The sequence below is a fragment of the Vespa velutina genome, chromosome 9, assembly GCF_912470025.1.
Source record: "Vespa velutina chromosome 9, iVesVel2.1, whole genome shotgun sequence".
Lineage (NCBI taxonomy): Eukaryota > Metazoa > Arthropoda > Insecta > Hymenoptera > Vespidae > Vespa > Vespa velutina.
This window is the reverse complement of record NC_062196.1, coordinates 2,037,067-2,051,980: the sequence shown is the minus strand read 5'-3', so window position 1 is coordinate 2,051,980 and position 14,914 is coordinate 2,037,067. Positions and strand designations below refer to the sequence as shown.

The following is a 14,914-nucleotide window of genomic DNA, read 5'->3' as shown; positions in this document are numbered from 1 at the left end:
CGTTAGAAAAGATATTTTCTTCTTAATAATATAAGATATGAAAATTAATAAGTTATAGATATAAATTATGGGAAATAAGATAATATCTCATGAGATACGTATAATGTACAATTAAAGTCAAATAAACGAATGAGATAGAAAAGATAAATTTTCGTGAAGCATACTGTTGTAACTTTAAATCAGTTGGGTACTACGTTGCTACCGATAATTCGTAATGTCCTACCTGTTGAGTCCAGTTCAATGACTCGTGTAACGGTTTATGATACAAAAAGTTAATGTTCGATGATAATTCATTTATAAATAATATAAATTATTATCTTCATATTAACTCGTTAATCGAAGATTTTAGAACAAATGTTTGCATAATAATCTTATTTCATTAGAATTTTCTTGCTTGGGAGTATCTTTGCTTTTCATTTATCCAACTATATCTTCTGTCAAGTTGTAATCAACGGAAGATGTTGATAGAGATAACGGTATGCGGAGCTTGCAGGACATGCTGAAACATCAGAGCTCGTTGCGCAACCACGTGTACGGAAATACATCGCTGAGAGATGTCAACGACATCCCTTGCGGTCTCAACATCATGCATGTAGCGGCCACAGAATAATGATATATGTGCGAGAGCTGGAAAGTACGTATGATACTCCGATTGACATTACACGTTCGTATTCTAGGTTTACTTTCAACACTTATACTTCAAAGATTCTATATTTGAAGATATTGAAATTATCGTGGAACGCATTATTTGCAAAAATCATACTGTTATAAATTATAAATGCATGCTTGTTAATGTGAGCAATAAGTATTAACATCTTATTTTTTATACTATATTAATATTTACTAGTTGCTGTATTTCCTATGGAAATTTACACAGCAATAACAAAGTCTAGGAACAACTTGACCGCATGTAAAACCATAGAATATACAAAATTTATGCGCCAACATTGCCACGACCCACTATTGCAGAGCTGAGAAGCTCGTCATAAATGCGTACCATGCAACTTTAAGATGTCCAAGTTCCTATTCCTCATCTCAGTTGCTCGACGAAACTTCAAAATTTCATATAAGCTACATATACTCATAATGAATTGATACATCGATGAAACATTCAAGTAATTTTGATTATTTCGTTTTACGTGAAAAAAAAAATGGAACAATGATAACGGGATGTTTTGTATTTGTTTGATTCTATATGAAATTTGAATTTTTTTTTCGAATATTCGTATTTGGAATCCTTCACTTCTTTGAAATTACTTCGAATACAATCTCATTTATTGTGAATTTAACAGAATGGTGAAAAGCACTTTATAAAGATATAACGCTTATAAGAAGATACGAGAGAATGAAGTCTCTTCATTATGATGCTACAATCCATTTGTAGCAACGGTAGACGGTCTCCTTCTTCGAGTATAAGAGTGAATGAAGGACTTCGTGTGGAAGGAGAAGCATCCCACAAGAGAGGGGTTTGGGACGATACGCGTTGGAAAGCAACGAAGCGAAGTTAAGTAGTCCTTCTTGTATACCGCAAGCTATAGCGCCTCGTGGAAATGGGCTAAAGCGGGTGGAGTGGCAGATGCACAAAACTACAAACCACGGGGATGTACTACTGTAGTCGGTTGATTCTAGGCGGAGCTACCTCAAGGCGTTCTTCACTCTACAACTGTGTACTGTCCTCCCTTGAGTGTCGACTAATTGGATACTCTGTAGCTGGCATATCCGATGATGCTTTATTTTTCCTACCTATCTCTCCACTACTATCTTTTTTTACTCTATCCTCTCTAGCGCCTCCTATCTATTTTCTCTTTGAGGTTATACTTTAACATTATCTCTACGAACGAAATAGTCTGGATAAGCTCAAATCGTTTTCACCAAATACATCGTGAAACTTGAGAAAATCGTATCTCTCGTTCGACGTAATAGGAGTAACTTAATTACTTGGTAAATTATTCTCGAACATGGAATAAAATGTATCCGTCCGCTCCTTCTTTGGTTTGCTTAAATCCAATCCTAATGAGAAGATTTATTATATTCTTGAATTTGAAAGAAAATGGGTGTAAAAAAGGCTGTAGAAAAAAGTTTTACCATGACGTTCGCTATTCTAAAGTTTCCAGCGTATACTGGTAGGAAAGAAAGTTAAGATGTTCTACGGTCCCAGTGATAAAGAAGACCCAATAATATCACGGTCACTAATTCTTTGATGTCGGCCGGAAAAGCCGTTGAAAAAGCCACAAAAGCTGTTTGATATCATCTAGGTGCCTTTGTTCCACCGCGAAGTATAAAATTTTCTACAGCCTGGAAACTTGTCAGAGAGTGCTTTCCTAGACCCTCCGGATATAACTAATTACGTGCAGTCGACAGCACCTACGCCGCAGCTTTTGCTGGAGACGTTTTATTCCCACATCAGGATCTCCGGTGATTCGAACAAAATGAATACGAAAAATCAAAACTCCTCATATGTTACTTTACAAAAAGAAAAAAAAGAAAGAAAAAGAAAATGTTACATAACATCATATGAGAATTTGAATTCGTCATCAATTAATTTAAAGACACCCTCTATAAAGATTGAAGCCTTTATATATAAGGTGAGGCAATAACTTTGATCACCTTGAATATCTCCACTATTTTTAGAGATATGGAGAAACTTTGTTTACAAACGTCGTACATTGATTAATAAATCTTCCAAAAAAAAAAAGCAATATAAAATTTATATAAACATTTAATTTTAATACTTAATGATAAAAAAATTTTAATGATTTCATTATAGTTATGTCTTTATTACGAAAGAAAAGAAAATATTTAATTTTAAAAATGATTAACAAAATAGCTTTTATTATACCCATATTATTGCAATATTTAAATAAATAAAAATTTAAAAACGTTTTACAATGATATTTGCTTCAAGTCTCTATGATTTTCTGTTCCGAAGATATCTTCAAAAGATTTCCATTCATAATTCGTATAGTACAGTTATTCGTTGTAATAGTAATAGTTGTAGTAGTAATAAGCCGAAATATTTATGTAAGTCGGAATTTATGTAAGTCAATGTGTCATCAATGAGACAATTGAATGAAATTATGTCGGTTACTAGGTCAAAGTGAATGTATTTGATTTAATGAAAATATCTCCAGAACTAAACGTCCTGAATCAACTATCATTTTAAAGGGCAGAATTTTCTTTATTTTTTGCATATTATTAATAATTAATTAACAATTTTTTATAAACTATTTTTATAAACAAATTCTTACGAACTAAATTTATCTTATTCTATCCAAAAAAGAATCACATGAGATAATAACTGATTTATAAAATTACATAAATTAATAAATAATTGATAAATAAATGATTTGTTTAACAAAGAAACAATTTTTACAGCATTATTAATAGCCACATCTTTCATTTAATGAGAATATGCCTCGAAATTAAACATCGAAGAAACTTGAAACAAATATGCAAAATAAATGCATGGTAATTAAAGAAACTATCACTAACTATTACTATTTGCTCTTATTTTATACTACTATTATTTACAATAAACTAATAGTAAATTTTAAATAAACTAATAGTCATCCCTCTACATGATTTCTTGAATGAACCAATATTCAAATTAAAATATTTCCTAAAATAAAACTTTTTCGACATACATGGATTAATATTTTTTTATAGAAATTGTTGAGCTGTATCAACCAATTTTATTAAAAACATATAATTCTATTTAGAAGAACATAGTTGATCTTCATATGTCCTTTACGTTTCCACCTACGAAAAAATTATTACTGTCATATTATGGCCACTTTCGCATCGTATGACTTTTGTAAACAAAATTTCCTGATGATTCTCTACAATGAACCGGAACATTCAAGGCGATTAATATTATTGCCTCACCCTTTATATCGTGTTATATAGCGAACGAAAGATAATTATCTTCGATAGGAATAGACAAAAAACAAGTAATAAAAAATGTTCAAAGTCAAGCATCTAAATAAAAAAAACGAAATAAACTTTTTTTAATAATATCTTTCATCGTTGATTTAAGATTTTTAGTTTTATTAAAAATTTTACTAGATAACGCACATTTTATTGATAAGTAAATCCTGAACCTAAACCCAGCGTCAAGAAAGACGTATCGTTAAGCGGTATGCTTTCTGAAACGACAAAGAGATACTTTTTCTTGATGTTTCATGTATCTTGAAAAATCACCGCTTGTTGTCGAATGTTTTTCCAGGTTTCTTTCGTGTTTTTGTTGTCAGCAACAAATGTCGCCGCTTGTTTCCTGTATCCATTCGGAGCGGTAAAGATCAAAGAAAAACAGGAAATACGTAACAACAGAAACAAATACTTCTTGTGTGTGTGCAAATGTAGTCTTAAAATCGAAACGAAATACAAATATTTCTCACATTATATTTCTTCAGTTTAAACAAAATGTTTCTATAAGTTGATATTTCTTGTTAATGTTTTGAAACATTTAGCAACAAAAACCAGCAAAAAGTTCTTCACTTAGTTAATTAAGTGAGCACACAGCTTTAGCTTACTACATTTTACTCAAAGAACCTTTCTGCTTATTCTAATCTATTAATCTCTAATCTATTTGTTAAGATTCATTGTAAGTGATTATTACATACATATTCACTTTTAAAATAGAATATTAAAGATAATACTGTTTTTCAACCAAAGATAAACTAATTTATATTTACTGATGCTGTTAATTCAAACAAAAAATCGCACGGGATTGTTTAAACATTTTAAATGAACTATCCGGACGCGCTTATGACGAATCAGAGATCAATACTTCCCTTTTTGTACATTTGTTTACTTCTAAACTCCTTCTACGCAATTTCCCTTTCCCTTTCCCTTTCCCTTTCCCTTTCCCTTTTTTCCAAATTATTTTAACCGTTTTGCCCGACAGTTAGTTTTTTCAAGTTACGACACAAAATCGAAAGTCACAATGTAACATGCTAAAGCGCAAGTTAGAACTATCAAAGCAAAACTTAGAACTCTAATATATCGCATAGCGCGACTCATTAGTAAACTCTGTGTATCATAATAATTATAAGAATATATTGTTATATTATTATACTTCGCAATCCTATTTCAGTAATATACAAAAACTAGATCTCGTTTAAATTAATTTCCATTCGAGGGTTTGATGATCGAGTTTTCAAGAACAACGTATAATTCTTAGGTCAATTATGTATTCCCTGACGTATGATTTTACAATATCATCAACGCGCAAAGTTATTTTTTCATAAATTAATTTATAATTCTACTTCAATAAAATTTGAGATTAACCCGATAGTTTATTAAAAATGATCCTGAATAAATCTATATTTTATCTAATTAATTCGTGAATTTAGATAAAATTATCTTTCAACTAAAACTTGTCTGGACATTCCGTGAACAATGCTAATTATAGGCATCTAGGTGTATATTATCCATGAATCTTTACGATAAACTCCTAGACGAAGTTTCCCGACGCTTGGCATTCCTACCAGTTCTGTAAGCAGGTGCTTGAATGAAGCATAAATTGCGAATGGGGAAGTACACAAAGTTCATCCGTAAGGAAGGAGGGTTGGACGTGCTTATAGCAAAAAAGAAGCTCAGTATATCCGTAGTTGACTAGTGGTATTAACTGAGCGTGACAGTGTTGGTTTTGGTAGTTGTATAGGCGTAAAAATATAGTTGAAATCGTAAATCCGTCGGGTTCTTGAGTTAACGTAAAAGACGTTTTACAGTCTCTTACGATTTTAATGTCCCTTCTACTTTTTTACGTACTTGACTTTTTTTCCATTTCTTTTTTTTTCTTGTTTATCTTTGATCCTTTTTTCTTCCTTTTATTTACCATTCGTTTAGCATTTTACGTACATTTTTGAAATAACAAGGAAACGCTTCCACTAGTTGAGAAAAGAGATACTAAAACGAAACTCTGAAGCATCCAATGCTTTTATGCTTTTGATGCTCAAAAAAAAAAAGAAAGAAAAAAATGCATACACATACATCCGAGTGCAAGAAGTACTTACTTATAGATATCGCTTTGATATTAATCATTTAAGAGTAAAATAAAAAAAGAATTTTTATTAATATTATTTTTAAATACGTTTTCAAGTTAAATAACTTTAAACCGATAAGATGAGACGAGGAAAAATAACAAAAGAGCTTTATTCACTCTATTGACAATCCTGAAAGTAATAATGTTTTCTGTAAATCTATAAGAAAAAAGATCTATCAGAAGATCCATCTGTCTGGTATCGGTTTAACGAGTTCCTTTTAAAATTACAGATATACTACGATCTTACGAGATAACTTTTTTTTTTACGATGTTACTAAGAACGAGTTTACTGAGATCGATTCAGTAATGGTTTCGAAAGCTTTCCTTCTCTTCTTTCACTCTGTTCTTTGTGGATAGTGGGATAAGCAGAGTCGGGTTAACACGATACACTTACAAGACACCTTAAACTGATAAATGGTTTGAGTAGGAACTTTCTTCGATTTCGAGCTTGCGATTCGAGAAGATCGTGGGCCGTTCGTTTTATCGTGAAACTTTCGAAGGGTAACGAGAATTAATCGCTCGACGATGAGGCGAGCCAACGAAAATGGATCCGTGGTTTGAACGTCTTCAAGAGTTAACTTCGATGATCGAAAAAAGGCAGCTGTTGTGGTATCAACCGATCGATCAGCGGAGACAACACTAGTACGACGCGGGGTTCCTTTCTTCTTTTTCTTTTCTCCTATTCCTTCTTATTCTTCTTCCGACAGGATCACGTTGACGATTGGAATCCGAAGCTCGAAGTTCTGCTCCCGATGGCACGTAATTTACGAGAAAACTTCGGTCTGTCCTCAAAGTAAATCCCCTTTTCTCTTCACCTATTGACGCTCTGTCTTTCTAATGGAACCTGGTTTGAGATAAGAACCAAAATGCCTGTGTCATGTCTATCCAACGACATCACGATCCAACATTTATACATACGAAAGATGAGTATCCAAACTGACTCTAACTCTTAGAAGGCTTAACAAAGCATTTCTGTCTCGCTATTTGCTATAATCAAAATATTCTTCTAGCTAGTTAGAATCATTAAGAAAATCGCGGTAAATTATTTTTTAAATCAAAATCCTTTTATTGTTTATATGTGTAGAAACGATTAACATCGCGGAAAGCAATTATTTCTTCCTAATTGCTTTCTAGCTACAAATACGATGTGAAAGTACAGAAATTCGTAAAAGCTTTATTCAATCGGTGTTGATATCTTATTAAATTCGTGACAGATCTAAAATCATATTTCATTGAGATAAATAATATATAATATAATAAATAAATATAATTATATACTCAATCGCAGGTGAACGTGTTATTTGAAAAATAAATTTATACGATATAAAATAATTGTTTAATTATTTGATATCATTTGTTAGAACCGTTAATAGTAAGATAAAGTGTCGACAAAATTGCTAGTGTTTCAATCCAGGTTACAAGGAGTACTTTGTCAATACTGTCAGAAAAATTAATTTATCTCTCGAAATCTGAAATGCTCTTTATCGACGAAATACTCTGTATCATTGAAAATCACACGTCGAATGCAATATATTCAACTTGATTGGTAAAATTACAATATATTGCAAAATCAAGAGGAATATTGTTTAAAATAAAATCGCAGTTGATGGACTTCTTGTTTGAAATTTAATTATTCAAAAATAATTTTTTTCAATCATTTAAATAACAATGCGTACCTATGGTTAAATCATTAAGATTATTTATCTGAATAAAATGCGGTAGCTTATGCTGCATTACAAATCAATTGATTTATATATATATATATATATATATATATATATATATATATATATATATATATATATAAATTTACCATTGGAGCGAATTTATTCATAGTAACAGCAATACGCCAGGCAGAGACTTTCGTTTGCCGCATATGTCTTTAAAAAACCAGATATTAAATACGCAATCTGAGTAGAAAGTTCAGCAACTTTTTACGAGAAAAGTTATGTAAATCGTTTATCGCATTACTTCTTCCGCTCTGCAATATATTTTACAGTGTCTCCGAGCTAAACCTTCCCAAAGTTATAAATCTTCGGACGAGCAAACGTAGAGAGGAATTTTCGAGTTACAATGCGATATAAATTCCAATGAACGTTCTCGGTCAGTTAAAGAAAAAAGTAAACTTTATACGTCTTGCGACATATAAAGGGATTTACTTAATATTTAATGTTACTATTAACCTTATACGATAATACTGCAAAAGAAATAAATAGTGCTTTAAGCGTTTGTTTTTTGTTTAAGTTTCATTTGAATCGCTATTCATAACAATTGTTGAATTTTCAAAGTGAATCTGTATGAATAGCTGATTATAATGACTTAGCGTGATTGTGTAATTTTAAGTTTCTCGCAGTTACAAAGTCAGATGTAAAACTCGATTTTTTATTTGAGGAAATTAACTTCTTATAGTTACTTCCTGTGAGACTCATCGAGTTTAAAAGGGGAAATAAGTTTTGGCCAATGTAATGAGTTTTGGTTTATATGGAAGGGTTTAAATTGTTACTATACTATAACTTCCTGTTCTTGAAAAACAAAGTCATATTTTTATTTAAAGCTTTTTAAATAAAACTTTGTTAAAGTCACATTTTTATTTAAAGCTCTTTATTTAAAGCTTTTTTAAATGTAACATTGGAATTCTCATTTTATAACTTAAATATTATCGAAACGATTAATGAAAAGCCATCGTTTAATTATCAATCGATCTCAACGACGTATGTAATGACTCTCAAAGCGCTTTGACTTAGTTATACCATTGGCATCTAATCATTTATACTTCCATGTATAATACATCGTATACTGCAATGAAGTTAACTAAAGATGGAGAATCGTAGAATTTGGATATATCTAATAGGAAATGTACCTCCATAAAGTTGATCTGATAGGCGAAATAGCAAATTCGAAACAGCAAGAGATGAAAGAGAAAGAGAGAAAGGGAGAGAAATGTAACGCGTCGAGCATATTTCCTAGTAGACGATACGCTTATCATCATTAATATTTTACGCAAAGCTACTACGGAATACGTAAAAACGATCCGTAATGCAAGGGGTATTAGTGATATCATTATATACGGCTATGAAAACGACAAAGAACAAAATATGAGAAAGAAGAATAGGGGGAAACAAAAAAAAATTGAATAAATGTTCTAAAATTCATCATTATGAAAAAATTGTGTTAATGTGTAAAATCATCCTTTAATGTAACCCTTTAATGAGCTCAAGGGATCAACCTCATACACCATATATAATACTTCGTGTATCCACTACTTTCCCTCCCTTCATTTCTCTCCATGTAACCTCTAAAGCGAGAACGCTTCAAGTCCTCGTTGGTTAGTATTCATGGTAAGTCGGGGATATTCGTTCGGGTATCACAACGATGTAATACTTTATTCTAATAACGATCCTCTCAAGGGAATGTTCCTTGTATACGAACATCCAAAATTCACTTTATCTATCGATACTATTTATGATATCTACATATATGTAAAAATCTATTCAATGATCGGATATCTGTTATGTTGTCAAAGAAAAGTAAATATAATGTAAATGTTATACAAATGTCGTTCAAGATTATACGTGATATATATATATATATACACATATATCTAAAAATGGTATATACACTCGGAAAAATCGTAGGCGTTATTTTTTACATTAGTACAAATAAATATCAATAAGTGATAATTTTATTGTTTTAAAATACGACGCTTGATTTTTATTTCGACCAATAGCAATTCTTATAAATTGCCAGTCATGACGTCAATCATTTTCAACGAAAATAGAGATATATTAGGATCTATTAGAGTTTATTTTCAACAAAATTTACGAAGATTCAAAAAAAGATCGTGAGAAGAAATATAAATTCGAAACGGAATAATATAAAAATTTTTGATATCTTATATTGAAAACTTTCTAAACTTTAACTAGATCATTTATTTTTGTTAACTTAATAGGCTGAACTATTTGTTTAAATTTTCGAAATTAAAACGAATTAAAGTTCTTTACAACATTTTAATATTTCTATATCTTATTCATGTCTTTATTTACTCTTATGAATAGTACAAGCCTTATGTATTATTCTTATTCGATTTTATTCACGATACTACAAGTTTACTTTATATCCATCAAAACGGCCACAGTTTAGGAAAATATACTGGTTATAATTCAATTGCACACAAAATGATGTTTAAACGTGAAAACAGAAGATTTAATATAATTTTAAGCTATCTACTGATTGTGAAATAATAATCTATAAATATCTATTTTCTAAGAAAAGTAAAGTGTTCACATAGACATCATATTATTCTTTTAATGAAACAGAAGACCAGATGTACATATATACATATATAGAAGAAATAAAAAAACATGACTGAGAATGTAGCGACTTGCTAGGATATCCTAAGAAGACATGTAACATTTGTGATCCTTTTGCAAGGTCAAATATCTAACACCTTGAAAGCAACATGTCGTAGACTAGAGCAATCATAAATTCTGTAAGAAGGTTGCTACATGCGACCGAATTATACATCTCATAAAGTATTCCGAACCAGTTTCTGGAAAGTAAAGGAAAAGTATTTCGTATAATATTCTAGTGTATCTGACGAAAAGAAAGAAGAGAGGAGTTGGAAGGTGGAGGGTTTCGACGAGATTTGGTAAAGAGAATCGATTCGAGGGTGGAAAGAAGAATAATAAGAACGAACAATACGCTGGAAGAAGTATCGATACGATGCTGATACGACGAAACGGTTAGGGAGAAATGAAATAATATTTCAATATGCTAAAATTATCGAACGAATTCACCCCTCTACTCGTTAACTGTAATCTTGAAATTTGAAACTCTCGTTTTATTTTTTCTGATTGATCCTTTTGTCCCAGGGAGCATTGATCTTTGTATTGAACACTTTGAATAAATTATAAAAATAAATTGAATATATTAGAAAATCTGATTGTTTATTGCGAGACATTGAATGATTAATTACAATTTTATGTTTGACAATAAGATTGCGTACAATTCGCATTTATCTCGATGGGATTTAATAAAATAATTCTACTGCCGAAGAAATAAAAAAAAAGAAATTCTCGACCCTTCCGTTATACATTACTAAAGGCCCCGATATTTTGTCGAGCTTCGATTTCCGAATATTGCAGATTCCTCAAAGCGGTCGACGAGAAAATTTCTCCTCACGTAACTGCAATTTATCTTTCGGACAAAGTAGCCACATGTTTTCGCAGATCGCTATGAACTGATCGTAGGCGATCGGAAAACGATACAGGGTTGCGTATTGCTTTGCAAACGAACGATTCGATCTTTCATTTTATCGTGCAACTGAAATCATCAATACAAAGTCAAATACACTTTTCATCAGGTATTATCTATAATTAAAAAACGTCTATCGTTTAATAGCTATATTTTTTAGATTGTGATATTGTTTTTGTTATTATTATCCGCTTGGAAGATTTATTTATTTTGCTATCAAAAATAATTCGCTATGAGGAATTCGATCATCTCATTGAAATATTATCAGACTGAATAATGAATCTCAGTATAAAACGTAATACAAAAACTAATCCGATCAACGAATTGTAATAACTCACGAACAGCATTCTTTCAAGATTCCCAGAATAGGAGGCAATATATACGGGAAATAAGAGGATGGGTATAGTTGGACGACTGGAATAAATCGAAATCGGATTCCTCGGACACATTCGTCGATGCGTAAAATCTAATCGTATTTTTGAATCTTTTCCTATGCTCGTTCGTGTGAGTCGAAAAGTTGAAGCTATAATATACAGAATAAGTCGAAAAGAGATGCTATTCCCGGTAGAGGGCGAGAATCGTACTCTCGCTTCGCCATTAGATCGATCGGAAGACGAATGGAATTTATTTTCTACCTGACCGGTCGAGTTGTAAAATCAAGAAAAAAGGACTGACGACGGAAAGGATGATCGTGATAAAAGATTGTAGGAAAAATCAAGAAAGTTTGAAATACGACTTTCTATCCGTTGCTCAAATAAAAATTATACTTTTTCATAACTAACAAAATATTTGATTGAAATTTTTCCAAGACTAATTGATATTACCTTAATTTTTTATTATCTATAGTTTAATGGATATCCTAGACATCATGCAAACGTCACTTCTTTTCTTGGAGCATCTTCAAAGCGAAAGGAACGTAAAAGTTTTGTTCGAAATCAGGGAAAACGAATCGAAGTTCGTAAAATTGTACGAATACCGTATACTCCTGGCCACTTGGGTTTCGAGTGGTTTACTAAGATATTTTCGTAAAAGTTGTAGAAGAAATTCTAGGCTCTCTTTGAGAAGTGAAGGCGACGCCTCGAGTGGAAAAGAGTTTGATTCTTCCTCTTCTAAGTCGGTCAGAAACGGGCATCAGAAGTGGAGAAGTTGGTAAAGAACGCTTTTTCGGTTTAAACCTCACGAAGTAGTACTGATCCGAAAGGGCTTTTTGAACGAGCAATCGAAGAAAAAAAAAAGAATCAGATAAAACTTTCAGATATCTTTCGTTTCAGTTCATGCTTTTTAACGAGCAACGAATATTTAAATTCATGCACAATCTAAACGTAGATTTTTATCAATTTGATGATACTGTGGGATAAAATTATTTTCTAAATATTCTTTATTTTCTTAAAATAGTTGTTATCCCAAAATAAAAATTTTATTTTCGTTTTACTTTTTGATGCTTGAGAAGATTGAAGAAAACCACCGTTAAACTTTTGATCTGTGATGATTATCATATAAATATATCGTTATATAACTCACCTAACGTGGAAACAGGGATGAAAAGCTGCAGGATTATCCTGTGGCGAAAATTTCGGCAAAGCACCGTGAAGAAGGGCGAGCCTTACTACCAAAAGTATCCCGAGCTGTGAAGAAAGAGAAAAGTTAATCAGTTTCAATTTCGTTCCTTTATTCATACTATCATAAAAAAATAACTTTGCTGCTTTTCAGTCAAAGATATAATCAGATTTGATAATCAAAGTAAATAATATTATTTTAAAATTTTGATATAATTTGTATAAGTAAAAATTCGATAACTAAATATATTGAACAAATATTATATAAATATTAATAATAATATAATTACATTTTAGTTCAACTAATCTTATTCAGGCTATTATAGTAAATGTTGAATTTGTCTGTAAAATATTTGAAAGTTTTCGAATTCAATTAAACTAGTCAAAAAATATCATATTTAGATATCGTCATTGCAGATGTTGGGTATAAAAATGTTTGAAATTATTATATTTTTTCTCTACTCGGACTACAGAGTTTTCACGTGACTATGCATATTTTCTATCTTTTTGTATCGTCGTTGTATATGCCTGGCCAATCGTAAACAACTACTCGAAACGAGACTACCTCGTTTAACGTTAAATGCGAATTGCGAATGTGAAACGTTACTACAGTATAACGGTAATATTTATGCGTTGCAATTTAACGGCTACCCCTAAATATTTTCACAAATAACGGCAATTCACGTAACTCTTTTCGCGTGACTTAAATTCGTTTAACGTAATGTGTGTCCCGCTTGTGAACAAGCTCACTCGTTGCCTTCTGGTAATTAATACAAGAGAATTTCGATCGTTACAGTCGAACAAAAATATCTATTCCATGAATAATGTAACAGTATAATGTTATAAGGATGAAGAAAAAATAAAGAGCTTAATAAAACATGGTCATGAATTAATATTTTTTCGGATCGTATACCTTTGAAATGATCCTTTAACTATATCACACATTATATGTCTTCAGTTTTTTTTGATAGCAAAAATAATAATAAAGATTATTGTATATTAATACGAATCACTTTTATAAACGTTTTACGTGCTTTCATGTATTTTTTTGATATAATTATAAAATGGAAATTACAAGCGAAAATAAAGAGAAAAATTTGCTCTTTGATATGGTCTTTGTTTGAAATTTCTTTTTATCTTTATTTTTAGCTTTACTAACAATAAATTAATAAAGGTAAAGATGCTAGAAATCAAAACTGTAATTATGACAATAAAAATATCAAAAACAAAAGAAAATCGAAATCAAATAGGAAAAAGCAAAAGAAACATTACACACTAGCAATGACAACGGATATTTAAATTGTTATTTCTCTACTTTTATTTTTATTCTTTTTGTAAAAAATGCATATAATAAATATTTTTATAACATACACGGATTTTTATCGATTATTTTTATATAGGCTGACTACATTTTTGCAATTTTCAACATCGTAAAAGAAAATCATATGGAAATACATCAATTAAAGAACTATTAGTGTATATATAAAATATTTAAAATGTATGAATCAATAAATTGGGAAAAAAATAATATCTCTCTAAACATATATTCATGCGATATCGAACGAATCTAAATCGAGTGTCGTATTTCACAATAGCGGTATTCTTTTTCCTGTAAATCCCTCAACGAATGATCGAATTGCAAAAGTACATAGTTTGACTCGTATATCGAATATCAGTGACAAGATATCTTTCAGAATGATTTCTATTTGTTTTGAAATAAAAATAGGAAACAATGATATCCTAAATAGAAAAATAATTGGATACTTAATTGTAAATAATCAAACCACGATTTCTTTTGTTTTACTTTATTTTCATATTCTATAAAACGAATTCTAATATTTATATCGAAATCCTTTCAATTGAAAAATTTCACGTATTTAAGAAAGAAAACCAAGTGATAGTATCATTCCATTTCTTAAACTTTATCGATATATCAATACTTAAGTACCAGTCGAAATATTTTTTAAGAAAAGGTCCGCACTGAATTTCTTCATGAGAACGTCAAAGAACACTAGTAAGCTTTTTCGTCCGTAGGACTCGTTGCTAACGTTGAAACGTC

General features: G+C 30.8%; 1 protein-coding gene across 9 annotated transcripts in view; it reads right to left on the bottom strand.

The window, feature by feature from the left end:
- The window catches only part of LOC124951476 (protein O-mannosyl-transferase TMTC1-like), a 153,643-nt gene that overhangs the window by 47,196 nt on the left and 91,533 nt on the right, over positions 1 to 14,914 (bottom strand). For all 9 annotated transcript variants that reach the window (XR_007101617.1, XM_047499922.1, XM_047499921.1 and 6 more), the window contains one exon: positions 12,821 to 12,924. Coding sequence is in view for 8 of the 9 variants with exons in the window: in XM_047499922.1 (XP_047355878.1) it covers positions 12,821 to 12,924 (104 nt within the window). In the remaining variant the exon portion in view is untranslated. The remainder of the gene's footprint in view (positions 1 to 12,820; positions 12,925 to 14,914) is intronic.